At 42.5% G+C, this 14,252-nt stretch overlaps 1 protein-coding gene across 2 annotated transcripts in view; it reads right to left on the reverse strand.

The window, feature by feature from the left end:
• Positions 1-205: 205 nt before the first annotated feature.
• Positions 206-14,252, reverse strand: part of LOC307028908 (uncharacterized protein) — a 59,104-nt gene continuing 45,057 nt past the window's right edge. For both annotated transcript variants that reach the window (XM_079664318.1, XM_079664317.1), the window contains one exon: positions 206-2,565. In XM_079664318.1, coding sequence (XP_079520444.1) covers positions 797-2,565 — 1,769 coding nt within the window. In that variant the 3' untranslated portion in view covers positions 206-796. The remainder of the gene's footprint in view (positions 2,566-14,252) is intronic.

The raw sequence follows: 14,252 nt of genomic DNA on the forward strand, positions 1-14,252 counted from the left end.
ATTAGCAGCCTTTGAACTGTGAATAGTTCTGTGAGAGGGTACAAAGTAGTAGAGGCTACTGTGAGAGTACAAATACATTGGTTACTATTGTGATATCGCTTTTTATAAAAAATTAATCTTGGTGAAGCAGATCAAGGACATGCTTCTTGAGGTAGGATTGTTATCTAGAGTTGTAATTGAAATACAAGTTGTTGGCAGTCACCCATTCAGAACATATTAATTAAGGTAATTTCTCTTTTTTTCCTTTTTCAAAAATAGCACAATACAATTGAAGTAAGCAGAGAACTATAGCCATCCGCTGCCTTGTCATGTACCTTGGAGAAAAGGAAGAGGACCTTTTCAAGGAGTTTAGCGACGTAATTCAAAATCTTGAAATAACATAAAATCCATGGGCACAGTGTAAAAACACAGGACAAAAGCACTGCTCTCTGTCAGTTACATTTTGAAGCATATTGCACTTTTGGCCACACCCCAATCAATAATATCTTAGCAACGTTCAGCATGTTGACAGCAATGGCATGGGAAAAGGATTGTGTACAATTTGAAAAGTGGCTTCTGCTCTTCACTTAACCAGTTCAAATATTGTATGGAACCTGCAAAAAAGATAAGAAGATACACTAAAACTTGCACGGTTGTGATTGACGAAATCTGTCCACATGCATTTAAACACAGGCAAAGTACTCAAAACCACCTCTGTGTGTCTTCAGGACCACATTGCCATGATGACACACACATGCTGATACGAGGAGTGAAGCAGGCAGGACCCAAACGCAGATAACACTTATAATACCTTTATTTAAAACGCATCACTAGTTCCACCAGGGTGGGTGGAGGGGGTCAGGAGGACGGGATTGAGCTGATAACCCAGGGGCACAGCGGAAGGGATCTCGGGCGGACGGCCCGGGGGCAAGGCAGAGAACATGGAGGGGGTCTCGGGCGGACGGCCCGGGGGCAAGGCAGAGACCATGGAGGAGGTCTCGGGCGGACGGCCCGAGGGCAAGGCAGAGTTCAAGGAGGGGGTCTCGGGCGGACGGCCCGGGGGCAAGGCAGAGTTTGAGGAGGGGCGAAGACCACAGCGGGCGAACTCAGGGGGCCGGGCTCGAGGGCGAAGACCGGACAGCTCCGGAGGCCGGGCAGGAGCCGGTGTCGACCGGACAGGATCCGGAGCCGGTGGGACAGGTGTCGGCAAGATCCCCCACGGAAGAGGACACAGGGCCGGCAGGACCCCCGGCAGGAGAGCAGTCGGCAGAACCTCCAACGGCACAGGACATAGGGTTGGCAGGACCCCCGGCAGAAGAGTAGTCGGCGGGACCTCCAACGGCACAGGACATAGGGTTGGCAGGACCCCCGGCAGAAGAGTAGTCTGCGGGACCTCCAACGGCACCGGACATAGGGTTAGCAGGACCCCCGGCAGAAGATTAGTCGGCGGGGCCTCCAACGGCACAGGACACAGGGTTGGCAGGACCCTCGGCAGAAGAGTAGTCGGCGGGGCCTCCAACGGCACAGGACACAGGGTTGGCAGGACCCCCGACAGGAGAGCAGTTGGCGGGATCCCCAACGGGACAGGACATGGAGTTGGCAGGACCCCCAGCGGAACCTCCAACGGCACAGGATATTGGGTTGGCAGGACCCCCGGCAGAAGAGTAGTCGGCGGGGCCCCCAACGGGACAGGACATGGAGTTGGCAGGACCCCCAGCGGAACAGGACATGGTATCGGCAGGACCCCCGGCAGAACAGGTGACGGCGGGACCTCCAACAGGACACGGGGAGCTGGAGTGGGTCGGAACACCAACAGGACACGAGGAGCTGGAGTGGGCCGGAACACCGACAGAACACGAGGAGCTGGAGTGGGCCGGAGAGCCGGAACGTAAGCCAGAACCATGGCTGCTGGGGCCGGTACCGGGGCCGGAACCATAGCTGCTGGGGCCAGAACTGGGGCTGGAACCATGGCTGCTGGGGCCAGAACTGGGGCCGGAACCATAGCTGCTGGGGCCAGAATTGGGGCCGGAACCATGGCTGCTGGGGCCGGAACTGGGTCTGGAACCATGGCTGTGTGGGCCGGTTCTGTAGATGGAACCATGGCTGCTGAGCATGGAACCGGAACACGGAACCATGGCTGTGTGGGATGGTACTGGAGCACGGAACCATGGCTGTGTGGGCCGGCACTGGAGCATGGAGCCATGGCTGCCGGGGCCTGTACCAGGGCCGGAACCATGACCGCTGGGGCCAGAACTGGGGCCGGAACCATGGCTCTTGGGGCTCGGGCTGCTAGCCTGGACTTGCGACTCCTTCTCTTAGAAGCCGTTTGAAGGCTCCGTGGACGTCCAAAAGCCAGACGAGTTCCAGAGAACGACTCCTGGACAGGAGCAGGAACTGGGGCAGAAGCACGGGTTGACTTCAGACGGAACCCACCGAGGCGTATGGTGCCAGGTTGGGAATTGGGAGCCAGGGAGCTAGCATGCCTGGGGCTAGCAGGCCGGGAATCACACACAGAGAGGAAATTCGAAATCCAGCCAGGTAAGAATCTCACCAAGCCTGGTTTCTCCGTAGCCATCTGGCGCGCCTCTGCCAAAACAAGCAGGTGAATGAATACAGCTCCCTTTCAAATGGATCATCTGCTGGGTCCATTTCTTGGTTGGTTGGTTCTGATACGAGGAGTGAAGCAGGCAGGACCCAAATGCAGATAACACTTATAATACCTTTATTTCAAGGGCTAATATATAGAGTGGGTCAAAAAAGTATTTAGTCAGCCACCAATTGTGCAAGTTCTCCCATTTAAAAAGATGAAAGAGGCCTGTCATTTTCATCCTAGGTATAACTCAACTATGAGAGACAAAATGAGAAAAAAAATCCAGAAAATCACATTGTCTGATTTTTAAAGAATTTATTTGCAAATTATGGTGGAAAATAAGTATTTGGTCAATAAAAAAAGTTCATCTCAATACTTTGTTATATTCCCTTTGTTGGCAATGACAGAGGTCAAACGTTTTCTGTAAGTCTTCACAAGGTTTTCAAACACTGTTGCTGGTATTTTGTCCCATTCCTCGATGCAGATCTCCTCTAGAGCAGTGATGTTTTGGCTCTGTTGCTGGGCAACACAGACTTTCAACTCCCTCCAAAGATTTTCTATGGGGTTGAGATCTGGAGACTGGCTAGGCCACTCCAGGACCTTGAAATGCTTCTTACGAAGCCACTCCTTTGTTGCCCGGGCGGTGTGTTTGGGATCATTGTCATGCTGAAAGACCCATCCACGTTTCATCTTCAATGCCCTTGCTGATGGAAGGAGGTTGTCACTCAAAATCTCACGATACATGGCCCCATTCATTCTTTCCTTTACACGGATCAGTCGTCCTGGTCCCTTTGCAGAAAAACAGCCCCAAAGCATGATGTTTCCACCCCCATGTTTCACAGTAGGTATGGTGTTCTTTGGATGCAACTCAGCATTCTTTCTCCTCCAAACACGTCTAGTTGAGTTTTTACCAAAAAGTTCTATTTTGGTTTCATCTGACCATATGACATTCTCCCAATCCTCTTCTGGATCATCTAAATGCTCTCTAGCAAACTTCAGACGGGCCTGGACATGTACTGGCTTAAACAGGGGGACACGTCTGGCACTGCAGGATTTGAGTCCCTGGCGGCGTAGTGTGTTACTGATGTTACTTTGGTCCCAGCTCTCTGCAGGTCATTGACTAGGTCCCCCCGTGTGGTTCTGGGATTTTTGCTCACCGTTCTTGTGATCATTTTGACCCCACGGGGTGAGATCTTGCTTGGAGCCCCGGATCGAGGGAGATTACCAGTGGTCTTGTATGTCTTCCATTTTCTAATAATTGCTCCCACAGTTGATTTTTTCACACCAAGCTGCTTACCTATTGCAGATTCAGTCTTCCCAGCCTGGTGCAGGTCTACAATTTTGTTTCTGGTGTCCTTTGACAGCTCTTTGGTCTTGGCCATAGTGGAGTTTGGAGTGTGACTGTTTGAGGTTGTGGACAGGTGTCTTTAATACTGATAACGAGTTCAAACAGGTGCCATTAATACAGTTAACAAGTGGAGGACAGAGGAGGCTCTTAAAGAATAAGTTACAGGTCTGTGAGAGCCAGAAATCTTGTTTGTTTGTAGGTGACCAAATACTTATTTTCCACCATAATTTGCAAATAAATTCTTTGAAAATCAGACAATGTGATTTTCTGGATTTTTTTTTCTCATTTTGTCTCTCATAGTTGAGGTATAGGTATACCTAGGATGAAAATGACAGGCCTCTCTCATCTTTTAAAGTGGGAGAACTTGCACAATTGGTGGCTGACTAAATACTTTTTTCCCCCACTGTAACATGGAACAAACAAAACACTTCACGATGAACTCATTCCCCAACAAAAGACGAACCAACACTGAACACAGGAAGAGACAAGACTAAATACAGGGAGGGGTAATCACGAGACGAGAAACAGCCGGGCAGGGGAGGAGAAGCACAAGGGCAACAGGTGAACACACTCAGACAAACCAGGGAAACTAACGACAGGGAGGAAAAACACAGGGAGAGGGACCAGACAATACACAAGGAAGAAAACATGACAGGGAGAACCGAACAGCAAAATAAACCCAATACAAGACATACAAAACTAAAAATGTAACATAACACAAGAATCGTGACACATGCAGACTCAATAGGTGAAAACAATATCAGCGTTGATTTAGCAGCTGGTAATAATGGCTCTGAATTCGCTAAGAGTGACAGTTTAAAAAGTATGCAGTTACCTAATTCATTATCTCTTATGCGCTAACCTATTATTCAATGTGCTTCAAAAGGACGTGAATATCGCCTTCATCAGTGACCGGTCCACCCCAGGATCTGACCATACGATGGCAACCATCGTGGTCGAGGGAAACAAATGAATGAGCAAGCATTCTGCGTTAAATGTGTTCATACTGTTTGAAATAATGACTGTCGGCAGTGTAAACATCTTTGTTACATCTTTTGTCAAATTGATGTGTGTGATCTGCAGATTGGTGGCCATTGAGAGTTTGCTACTGTAGTTTTACAAATACTTTAGAGATTTTACATATTTGGCACTGGTTTTAAATATGCACAGGCCTCTAACTTCATTGTGATGGCAGCATGTATTTGCTGTGTCCCCATTTCCCATGGTAATATGGCTAATGTGTTTATTTATTATTTGTGGGGCAACTTAAATTTGTGTTATTTATATTTTTTTCAAGATTTAAATGAAGCTCAGCGCAACTTCTTTCAGGAAGATTGGGTGTTTATACATTCACTCCACAGCTGCTTATAATCAGCTCATCACGGGCGTTCTCTTTAACCTATTACATTTCACCTCATTCTCTAGAAGCCAATCAGCGTGCTGCAGCCAAACTATAAAATAGTTCTCCTCTCTCCTGCAGTCAGCTGTGATTTCAGGTGTTCATGCACCTTATCATATGCATGTGTCAATACATGTTCCAACTAAATGAATTATCTCCTGATTGAAACATCATGTGTTGAAATAAACAACTGCAGTTCAAAATAAAAAGTTAATTGCCTAGTATTTTTGTTGTGGAATCAATTAATTTCTTTCTTTAAAGGCAAAAACATGAAAAAGCTAAGAAAATTAGCTTTGGAGCAACTTAATTTATAAATGGTTGTCAACATAAAAACGTGTGTTCACAATTAAGTACATATAACTTCAAATTCCTTTTAAATCATGTGGAACAACTTCATCTTTTGAGTAATCAACTTCAAAACTTATGTTTATGCTACCAATTATTAAGTAAGTGGTCATTAAGAACACCTCTGATTGTAGAGGAAAAGCCTTCTCCCCTAACTCAAATAACTTTGTTGCTTTAAGACAATTTCATTAGAAGTTGTCGTAACTCAATAAACATCGATGCAAACTGTTGCGTTGATTTTCTTTGTTGAGCCAAGGCATTTGTTTTTAGAGTGTAGCAGTGTCTCACACAAATTGTAACACGAAACTGCCCAGCTTCCGAACCCTAATCAGTCGCCATTGCTTTGACCACACCTTCTTCAAACTCGATTTCATGGTGTTCTTAACTACACACCTGTATCGTTTTTGAACGTATCTTTAACAGATAGAAATTGATACACCTGTCAAAGTACCTAAAACCTCATATATGTTGGTTCCTAGTACAGTAGGTGTCACGTCGGAACAATACCAGCGTCACGGCTGTTAAAGAGAGAAACAAGATTCCAAGTTGCTGCTAATGGTCGCTCCATCTATGCAGCATCAGTAAATAAGCATCTGTCTGTTGCAACATATCAACTTTATGAAGTGATACTATCAGTATAGAGAGCCGCAGTGACGCGTCGTAAAACCCGGAAGTAAGTTAGCATTTTTAGCACTTCCGGTTCCTTCCTCAAAAAGCAATGCATTTTTTCCATAGGGTTTTGGAAAATAGCTCGAAATAAGGTCTGTGGTTGACACAAATTTAAGAGGTAATTGACGTTTTGTTCTACGACATTAAATACATCAGCAGTGACCCCACTGGGGATTTTTGAAGAGTTTACGTGTCTGAAAAACGATGGTTGTTACCGAATGGCTGAATAGGACTACAGAAATTGTCGAGGCCGTTGTACGTCATTACGCCGAACACGTAAACTCTCCCGCTAAGTTTGTTTTCCCCTGTGTTCTGCTTGAAAGCAAGTACCTGCCTATCTTTAGTATCTGTATATCTATATCTGACCATTAGAATCTGTATTTTTGAAATTGTCGTTTTTAACACCGTAGTTTTACAAATTATAGAATAATTAATTACCAGTGTTTTCCAATTTTACTCGGCAGTTCGTTTCGTTGGCTAACGTTAGCTAAAGCTAGCGCTACTAGTTAGCTACGCAATGGTTTGTTGCTTTGCTCCGGGTTGCAGCCACAGGTCTTCGCATGAAACGTGCTTGTTCTATCGTTTCCCGGCCAATGTTTTCCAAAGGAGAGTCTGGATTCGTGCCATGAGGTAAGCTGACGTTACATTTTTGTCCATGTCACGGTGAAATGTAAATAATGGTTAGTGACTGTATCGCCGTTATAGAGATGGCGCTGCTGAAAAGACCGCAACACAAGTAAAGATAATGAATACATCCTATTAAAACCTGTGTGGCTTATATGATAAGTCTTATTAGTACAAGCAGCATAACGTTTCACCATGTAACTAAAGATTGTAGTCAGGGAAATCAGTTTGACATATTGAACTAATAACAAATCACCTCTGGCTGGCAGAGAACTCTCTGCTCCATAGCTTCTCTTGGACGTAAAATCACATGTACAATTTACATTTATATTCAATTTAATATTCCATCCCTCACATACTTTTGTATATATAATAACTTATATTTTGTTTTTCTTGTTATGCTGCTGCAACACAAACATTTCCCAAATTGGGATCAATACAGTAATATCTTATCTTAATTAATTAAGAAATATAACTATTATAATTAGTGTAGCAGCTGACACCTATTTTCAATATGGATTAATCTACCATTTATTTCTTTAGTTCAATTTTCATCTATAAAAATGTCAAAATAGTGAAAATGTTCACGAGACTTATCAAAGTGCAAGGTTATATCTTTAGATGTTTTGTTTTAGCCTATGTACTGTATGTCTTAATGCTCTTACAGTATATGTGACGGTGTGACTTCCATGAAACTATATTTTATATCTTCCCAACAGACGAGCTGACAGAAAACCTAACACTCTAACAACCACAACATTGCAAAGGCGAGTAAATGTAAATTAAAAACAATTCATAATTTTATTATTTCTTCTTCCTTGCAGTGAGGTGAAAGTGACCTTGCACTTGGTGCCAGTAAGGATGTTCCTCACGCAGGCTGAATGTTTCTCCTTCCTTACTGACAAAGAAGCCCTTGATTTGCAATGCTTCACTAATTGTCATTTCCCTTGCTCCGTAGGGACACTTTACCTCAAGCACAGCGGAAGACCCTACCAGACCATCCGGAGATGCCCCCAATATTCCTGATTGGGAGAGCCACAAATCTGACTCATGGACCTGCATCTGAGTTGCAGTGGTGAATGCCCTGACGCCCTCACATTCATTCATAGTCCCCCACTGTACAGACAAAACACCATCAAGGGCCTGTTGTTGCCTTAGCACCCTGGCAATAAAGGAAGCAGTCACACGCTTTGACCTCAGGACAGCTCCAAAGTTGCTGGCAGTCAACCTTCCTTTCCTGAACAAATGCCAGTTTGGGCTGGTTCGCTGACCAGTGGTAGCCACCTGAATTGCCCTTTGTTGCTCTTCAGACAATGCCATGCTTGCCACAATTGCCTCAGGTCCCTGATGCCCAACAGATTTGATAATTTCAGGAACAGTAAGTGTTTCCAAGCTGTAGTGTTCCTCTTCTGGCTCGGGGGAGAGAAGCCAAGAAATTCCTGAGAACCTGCCCCCGAGTCTGTCCCTCAGCCAGTCACGATCTTCGGAGGTAGGCTCTCTTGTCAGCGGGTTAAATTAGTTATTGGTTTCAACAGTCACATTAAAACAGTTACTAAATCAGCTTACTATTACCTAAAGAACATATCTAGGATTAAAAGACTAAAGTCACAGCAGGATTTGGAAAAACGTGTCCATGCTTTTATCTTCAGTAGACTGGACTACTGCAATGGTGTCTTCGCAGGTCTCACTAAAAAATCTATTAGAAAGCTGCAGCTGATTCAGAACACCGCTGCTCGAGTCCTCACTAACACTAAGAAAGTGGATCACATCACTCCTGTTCTGAAGTCTTTACACTGGCTTCCTGTGTGTCAAAGAATAGATTTCAAAATACTGCTGCTGTTTATAAAGCACTGAATGGTTTAGGACCAAAATGCATTTCTGACCTCCTGCTAAATGATGAACCATCCAGATCTCTCAGGTCTTCAGGGACTGGTCAGCTTTCTGTCCCCAGAGTCAGAACTAAACATGGTAAAGCAGCGTACAGTTATTATGCTCCAAATATCTGGAACAAACTCCCAGAAACCTGCAGGTCCGCTACAACTTACTACTTTTAAATCCAGGCTGAAGACTTTTCTTTTTGTCGCTGCTCTTAATTGAACTATTAATATCTTAGACTGCACTGTAAATTTTATCCATGTAATTTTTCTTTTAATGTTTATTTTATTAGCTTTTCTTTTTAATGACTGATTTTAAATGCCATTTTCTTAATGTCTTTCATTTTTTGTAAAGCACTTTGAATTGCCTTGTGTTGAAAAGTGCTATATAAATAAACTTGCCTTGCCTAATAAAGATTTCATGTGACACATAAAATTGATTTGTTGATGGGAATTAATGTGAATAAATTAACTCGGTCTTAAAAGGTTAACGGTACTCTTGCTATCACTACTCACCGACACTATAAACCTTGTCCCTCATGCTAGCCCTGACAACACCGGTAAGCACACCTTCATCTAGGCTGCACTGTTTTACGTGTCCTGACTTGTAGTGGTTCTCTCCTCTATCTACACTCTTCTTGTCATCTTTGTAAAACGATATCAGACTGGTAATTAACACAGCCATGACTTCTAGTTAAATTCAGTGTGGCTAAAATGAAAAGCTTTGTTAAAATATGCAAGCACGCGAAAGTCAAATTCAGATTTATTGTCAAAAATTCTACATGTGTTATACATCCAGAAATATCAAAATATCGTTTCCCACAGTGTGACATGTATACATAAAACAAAAAGGGTCTAGATAAACGTGGTATACATTAAACAAAACGGGCCTAGATAACCGGGGTATACAGTTTAAAATGTTAATATATTTAAAGTTTTCAAAGTGCAGTTTCAGTGCAAGTCAGTTGAAACGATCTTAAGTTGGCGTGACGTTGAAGTCGTGCGACCCTGCTGCTGTACTGGCTTGTAGTTTGTTTATAGCATAACGTTAGCATTTTGCTTCTGCCGACTAGATTTATGATTCAAAAATTATAAAAGTAGGGTTGACATGTGGATATTACACAAAACGTGATCCATCTCTTAAATATGTGTCAACCACAGACCTTATTTCGAGCTATTTTCCAAAATCCTATGGAGAAATTGCATTGCGTTTTAGACGAAGGAACCGGAAGAAGTTTACTTCCGGGTTTAAGGACGCGTCACTGCGGCTCTCTATTGTGTTAGCAGCTTGTTGTAATGGCCCCAAAAGGCAATACAATCAACTAAGGTACGTTTAAGAGCCTTCTTCTGAAAAATACCTAAAGGCTTTATGAATATTCATTAAGAAGCAAGGTATTACTTTTTGTTCTTTTCTTTTTTTTAACGATACAACCACTTGCTTTGCCATTTTCAAAACACACTGTGACTGACTAATGTGCTGAATTTGCTAAACTACCAAACAGGTATAAATCAAACTGCGGTTTGGATACAGCTCAAGGGTACTGGCCACAAGTCAGTCAGTATCATTTTTTTTACTTTAAAAATACTATTGCTATAATCAGTTTATGTGTGTGTTTACATGTTCCTTTGCAAGCATTTCCGTTGGCTCAGCATCCTATCTGGCTCAAAACGTTGCTCCTCCCTTCCCTCTGGGAGGGACACATTAGACACCCATACTGTACAAATATAGAGGTAGACCCATCAAAAAGGAGGCTTTTCTCATTGTGGTATGGTTAAATGATAGAGTGCTATGTAGTGGTGGTTAAGCAGAGGAGCGAGGGCAAGGAGGAAAGTACAGTCAGCTGCTTCGACATGAAGGCAAAGAGGCAGCAATACTAAAACCACTCCTCGCAGACCATGAGGAGAACAAGTGATGAATAGATGCAGATGGAAAATAAGTTCTGAGGGGCTTTTATGAACTTCAGATTTATCTGAAAACCTGCTGCTATCATGTGAACATCTTATGACTGCTAATTTTAGTGTTCCAAATCCCACATTTTCCTGAATCTGAAAGTGGAGGTCATTTATTTTGTGCAGAATGACAATTTAGTATTTAAGCCAGATGTGCGATTTCTAAAGGATAGATTCATTGAAGTGTTATTTATTTAAATTCTTGAAAATCTAACCTTTTGTCCATCATTTTCTGATACCATTGCTGTGTCTTATTTCTCATTCTTCTGTACATGTTTTTTTTGTTTGTTCACAAGGAAAAGTAAGGCAACATGCAAAACACTTTGAGTACCCCGATGGTGCGTTTACACAAAAAAAAGTGAGCATTACATAATGTACGAAATGGGGCCAGTCACAAGTGTTGTTGCTCCTGTGAACACAGCACTATGAAATAAGAAATGAAATACTATAAACGATTTTATCTAATCCCTGTGCTATTTATATCGGAAATAAGCCACCAGAAATGTTCTTTTTAATTGAACAGTCTGAAACTTGGTTGATAGGTCGTTGGCTAGCTTACTTGCTAGCTAACGGCAGCTATCGTGACTTAAAGTAAGGGCACAGCAGCCTTGTTACATTCAAGCTATCCATTAAAAATTCACATACTGTTCACATTGAAATACATGGCATTGTCAAAAGGGAAGAATCGAAAATGAAACAAAGAACAATGCTGGTAGCTTGGATGTGTGTGTGTTTGGGGGAGAAGCGACTCATCTAAAATCCCCTCTCAATTGTGAACGAACCCGTCTTTTTAATAAATTATTTTTATTCCATCACTATGCACTCCCCTTCTATACCTAACTCCTTCTTCTGTCCACTCTGTGTGAACTCATCAGTGTTGATACAGGGCTTACGTATGTGAAACCCCCCTCTAATGACCCACAGTGGGATCTCAGTGTTTAAGAGAACACAGCGAGGGAGTCTTCGGTTTGTTTTTTCTGGCTATGATTCATAAAGCCTTTAGCATCACAAGTGAACCACGACTGGCTCTGAGTCTCTCAAAAGACCCTCACATTCTCACTGACATCATGTTGGACTGAAACTAAAAGGGGGGATTTAGTTTATACATGTAACTGTAAGTAGGATTAACAGACTGGTACAGTATATCACTGAGATAATAAAAAAAAAGGTTGTTCAAGGTATTCAAAACTTTACTGCCAGTTTTACAAATGTGTTTCTCTTCATCTCTTCGTTGCAGCTTCTTTATTTGTTATATGATCAAAGTGGTTTTATCTCAGCCATGATTATCAGTGTCACAGGAGCCTTCGGGCAGGTTTTCCTTTGTGCAAGAAAAATGTTGTGTTTTATTTTGTCCAAACAGCCTGTAGTTTTTAGATTTTGAAACCTCTAAGGAAAGTAGGGCAATGCTTAAAAGTGATACCAAAATAAAAACTGTTCTCTGAAAAACAGAGCATTTGTGAACACAATGAAAGCTTGCAGACCTCTCTTAACAAACTCCATATCTCTGTAGGACTGATATGAAAGAGGAGGAAGGGACAGGGGCAGGAAGGCGGACGATGAAATTAGAGAAGAAATGGAGGAGGAGGAGGAGGAGGTGGGTGCAGAGGAAGTGACAGAGGATAAGAAGAGATATCTGCCAGGAGGAGGAGGAGGAGGTGAGGGAGGTGAAGGACGAGTTACTGGGGGAAGAAGGAGGACTACGATATACAGATTGTGGATTGAAGGCTAGTCCTTCCTTCCCTCTGACAAGGGGAGAAAGCCAAGCTTGGTCTCATGATCTTTTCTTTTCCCACTCAATCAGAAAAGTTGCTAGGCTCAACTGTACTTAAATGCTCCAACTATTTTATTTTGCTCAACTGGTATTCATCTGTATTTTTTCTGTATCTGCGTCATCGGAAAACAGAGTCTTGTGACATAATTATTTTAGGTCAGTGCAATTATACTCATTATGGGCGGTTACACTTCCATCTACTGTGCATGAGCCTGCATATGTTATATGCGGGGTAAAAATCTCTAATAGTAAAGACTTGTTTGCTTTTCCTAAAAACAACATTATATTAACATAAAATATAGACACATGCTGCAATGACCATGACTAATGATGTGAATTCCCAGAAAACAGATTAAAACTAGAAAAGTGCACTCAGTTAAAGGCAGATTCCAACAAAAGAAAAGATGAACCCAATTCCACTCTATCCCATTTTCCTTCCTGGATCCATTAAACTCAAAATGGCGGCAAAAGAAGACAAAAACAAAGCTATATTTATCTTGTATCAAGTCTAGCTTTAGTATAAATTAGACCAAACTTTTCTTTGGTTTTCACTTTTCAAGCCACGACATTAACGAAATTAACGAAAATGTGTTTTGCAACTATTGAGCACCTTTGGATGCTACATAATAAATATTGGACTCTGGTTATTAGAATATTCTTATGTGGTGAGCATCATGTTTTTCTTGTTATCATATTTCATTGACATGAGAGCCCTGCAACTCTCCTTATTTAAACCAAACAGTATATCTACTATCTTCTGGAATAAAAATAAATAAATGTAAAAGTAAATCTGTGAATGAAATGTATCCATTAACCTGAATGTGTTTCAGTGACTGATAACAGGGGATGTTGCTTTTTAGATTCGGCTAAACATAAATGTTGTGAAGCGGAAGCGGTTTGTCTTTGTTTGTTTACCGAGGAGAGGATGAAGCAACAAAGGGAAACAGGGGAAAGGGTTGGGGAGGGAAAGAGAAATGGAGAGCTAAGGGGAGGAGACGAGTAGATTATAAGGGAGACACAAGATGAAACGTGACAAATGAATGCAGCATCTGTTTCTCTTTGATGTGAGGAAACTCTCACATCTATTCTCTGCCTAACAACCCCAGTAGAAGGCTAATTAAGTCTTCATCTCATTGGCTTACAGTATGGCCAACACGCAAAAGTATGGCACACGCATTAACACACACTTTCTGGAACTCCATTATGGCCTTGTTCGATTATTTAGTTATTATCAACTGGGTGTGGCACACAAAGTTACAGAAGACACACATTCAAAAGCACATACCCATGCACACATACTGTACAGACATCCATACTGAACATATTTCGACTGCGGGGCAGATAGTGATTAGAGGTTTGTACTTTAGGATGAATAAAAACATGGCGGCTCTAAGATCATCTCGGGTCATCCAGACAGGGAGGATGAAACTGATTACAGACAAGCAGAGGAAGAGACAATGGATAAAGGATAAGTGGGTGTGGCCAGTGATTGAGAAACCCAAAGAGAAGCGTGAAAGAACTTCACAAAGAACATAAACGAGCAAGAAGAAGGACTTAACACTAGAACGCTGAAGAGAAAAACAGATGCTTGAGAGGGGAGACATAGAAAGAAAAAGGACAAACTCCCTATCCAGACGACTTGGACATACTTCCAGTTTTTTTAATACCAAAATGTCATTGCAATCCTCGTATGAGGCTGTATG

This window comes from Notothenia rossii (genome assembly GCF_949606895.1).
Source record: "Notothenia rossii genome assembly, chromosome: 2".
Lineage (NCBI taxonomy): Eukaryota > Metazoa > Chordata > Actinopteri > Perciformes > Nototheniidae > Notothenia > Notothenia rossii.